We start from the raw sequence: 2,881 nt of genomic DNA on the forward strand, positions 1-2,881 counted from the left end.
GATAGATAGATAGATAGATAGAAGATAGAGAGAGAGAGAGAGACGAAAGATAGATAGATAGATAGATAGTAAGTACTCCCCAGTGATTCTTTATGGACAAGTCTGGTTTCTCTATGGGCAAGTGGTGTCATTTGTTTTAGTATATCCCTGTTTTGGGGATTACTTGCCCATAGGTTCCTCCATGTTTCTCTGGGGTGAAGCTGCAAATAAGGGGGGAAAGGCTATTCCTTTTACCTGGGAGAAGGTCTCTCTAGGAACCCCCAGGTCCTCCAGTGCAACTCTATGGCCAGCGCCTGGCACAGGTTCCTCCTAGAGTCATGCTGGGGAGCCTACAAATGCCTAGAGAAGCGTCCTCTCTAGGAACCTCTAGGTCCTCCAATACAACTCTATGGTCAGTTTCCAGGAGAATGGAGCTGGAGGCCTTAGAGATTCCTAGAGAGGACGTATTAATCGAACCCCCAAACGATCAAAGCCACAAATGTGGAGGGCCAGCTGCAGTTCAGTTTTAATTGTCATGTTTTAAACTGTATGGGTTTTTTTTGGGGGGGGGTAAATTTTTAGCTTGTAGGCTTCTTTGGCTCCTGATTTGAGGAGGAAAGTGGGCTACAAACAAATGTAATCAATAAATAACAGTAAATAATGTGGGTGTCGGAGGGCAGGAGCAGGAGATGGAGAAGTTTCTCCTTTGGACAGGATGGCCAGAGGCCAAGGAGGACAAGGCGCCTCAAGTTGAAAGGGACAGCCTCACTTTGGTCTTCCAGCCACTTTGGACTCAGCTCCCAGGATTCCTGGCTCTTGGCCCAGCAGCCTGGGGCTTCTGGGAATTGTAGTTCAAAACCCCTGGAAGACCAAAGTTTGGGAATCGCTCCAGCCCTCGTGAGAGAGGAGGAGCATGACTTGAGCTGTGGCTTTGGGGTTGCATCCCTTTTCCTTTTGGGAGGAGTGGAAGAGGCCCTGTTTTCAGCCTGGGTTAGGTCTGAGGTTCCCTGTCTCTGCCTTATGGTGATATTTTCAGGTATTAGTATCTCAAGACACCTGTTGCACTCTATCCATTTTACATGCATCTTCTCTTTTGCTAGCAAAGAGGTGCAGGCCCTATTTTGCTCTAAGCTAACGTGGTTTTGTGGCTTGATTAGCACAGTTGTTTAGGAAACATACGATGAAGAGTATGAGTAACTTGATTTAAATCAGCCTTTTTGCTGAGTGAAGGTTTGTTTTAGAATACTGATGTAAATCTGAATGTGTGACATTGAATGTCTTTTCCCCTTCTGCTCCTTTAGGGATCCAGGTCCGTCACGATCAAGAGACCGGCTACATGCACCATAAGTTCGCCATCGTTGACAGAAAGATACTGATCACCGGCTCCTTGAACTGGACCACGCAAGCCATCCAGAACAACAGGGAGAACGTCCTGATCGTGGAGGACAAGGACTGCGTCAACATTTTCCTGGAGGAATTTGAGAAGATTTGGGAGGACTACAATCCGGCTAATTACAAGTTTTTCACCAAATGAGGAAAGCCGGTGGCATAGGACAAAACTGTTCCTGGTACAGAAAGAGAGCTTAGCAAGCAACGGAAGATTATTCCACACAAGTTATTTTAAAATACTGTACAAGAGTTTAGTGGTGAAAGATAACCTACTGTCATTTTTAAAAAGTAAGTTGTTCTTTGATAAACAGAACATAAAACATATGTTTTATTTATTGAGAAAAAGTCAGAAGTCTGGAAGTAACTCCTAATTCAGATTCCCTAAGAAGGTCCGGAGCAGGAATATGTTCTTCTTATTTGTTCCCTTTGCACCTGGAAAGTTAGTTTTTCAAGGAGAAAGGTTTTGTTTTAGCTGCCTCCCAAAGTTTCTAGCTTCAATACACTAGATGTTGTGTGAAAGCAAAGGAAAGAGAGACTGTGTTCTGCAGTGATAAAGCCAAGGCCAAGGAGAGAACCGTTTCCTTTCCCCACTTTTTGGACTTCCAACACGTCAACTTGGAAATAAACACCTACACATGTGTGCTTACTTCACTGGTGCTTTCTCTGTTGTCTTTCATGTTTGGACTTAGCAGCCAAAACCCTACTTGACGCTGTGGGGAGGTGAAGGTTTGGTTTCCATGGGAGGAGACAGAGACGGCCTCCTCTGCCCAGCTGCCTCTCTCTGGGTGCAGTAGCTGGGAGGCTGCCAGGCACAGCTCCATCTTCCTGGCCACTGACTGCTGCAGAAATATGCTTCTGAATCCAGTTCATAGTCCCAACGAGAGTAACATTGATTCTATTGGTGAGTGAACACACAAGTCTTGTTGGGTCTGCTTTAATTGGACCAGGAGTTAGATTTAGGTCAGTGTCAGCATGCAGAATGTAGCTAGGGGCAAAAGTCTGAATGGACTCAAGTTGTTCTGCCCCAGATCCAATACATTGCCTGTTTCTCTGCAGGAACGTTGGGTCGATGTCTGCACGTGTTCCTGAATCCAAAAGTTGCTTTGGTTTGCCATTGCTGCCTTTCCTCTCTCAGGTCCTGCAGTTGCTCCCTTTCCTCTCCCAGCTCCCTGGCAAACCCAGGACAGGTCACTGCCTGGCAAGCTCCGCCATTTACCTCAATGTCCGCACCAGTTCACAGCCCAGAACAGTCACAGAAAGGTTTTTCCCTCCTTGGTGCTGCTGTGATCTGAGTGCCCTGTTTCTGACCTCAGAGGAGGGAAAATCTTTAACCATTCCAGTTTGGGAACTGGCCTGAACTTTTGAGATAAATGGTGGCTCTTGCCTTGAGTGTCCATCCCCCCAAATGTGCTTGAAAGCTAACTTAGGCGTGTTACAGACTGCCCCTTTGGGGCGGCCTGCAACTGGCCCTTTCCCCGCTGTATTGGGGCCTCAGCTGCCACAACGGCAGCCT

The 2,881-nt window shown here is 46.8% G+C and overlaps 1 protein-coding gene across 1 annotated transcript in view; it reads left to right on the forward strand.

The window, feature by feature from the left end:
- The window catches only part of PLD6 (phospholipase D family member 6), a 3,436-nt gene extending 1,417 nt beyond the window's left edge, over positions 1-2,019 (forward strand). The window contains exon 2 of the mRNA XM_042438595.1: positions 1,281-2,019. Coding sequence (XP_042294529.1) covers positions 1,281-1,513 — 233 coding nt within the window. The 3' untranslated portion in view covers positions 1,514-2,019. The remainder of the gene's footprint in view (positions 1-1,280) is intronic.
- Positions 2,020-2,881: the final 862 nt, after the last annotated feature.

Source organism: Sceloporus undulatus, chromosome 8 (genome assembly GCF_019175285.1).
Source record: "Sceloporus undulatus isolate JIND9_A2432 ecotype Alabama chromosome 8, SceUnd_v1.1, whole genome shotgun sequence".
In the NCBI taxonomy this organism is placed as follows: domain Eukaryota; kingdom Metazoa; phylum Chordata; class Lepidosauria; order Squamata; family Phrynosomatidae; genus Sceloporus; species Sceloporus undulatus.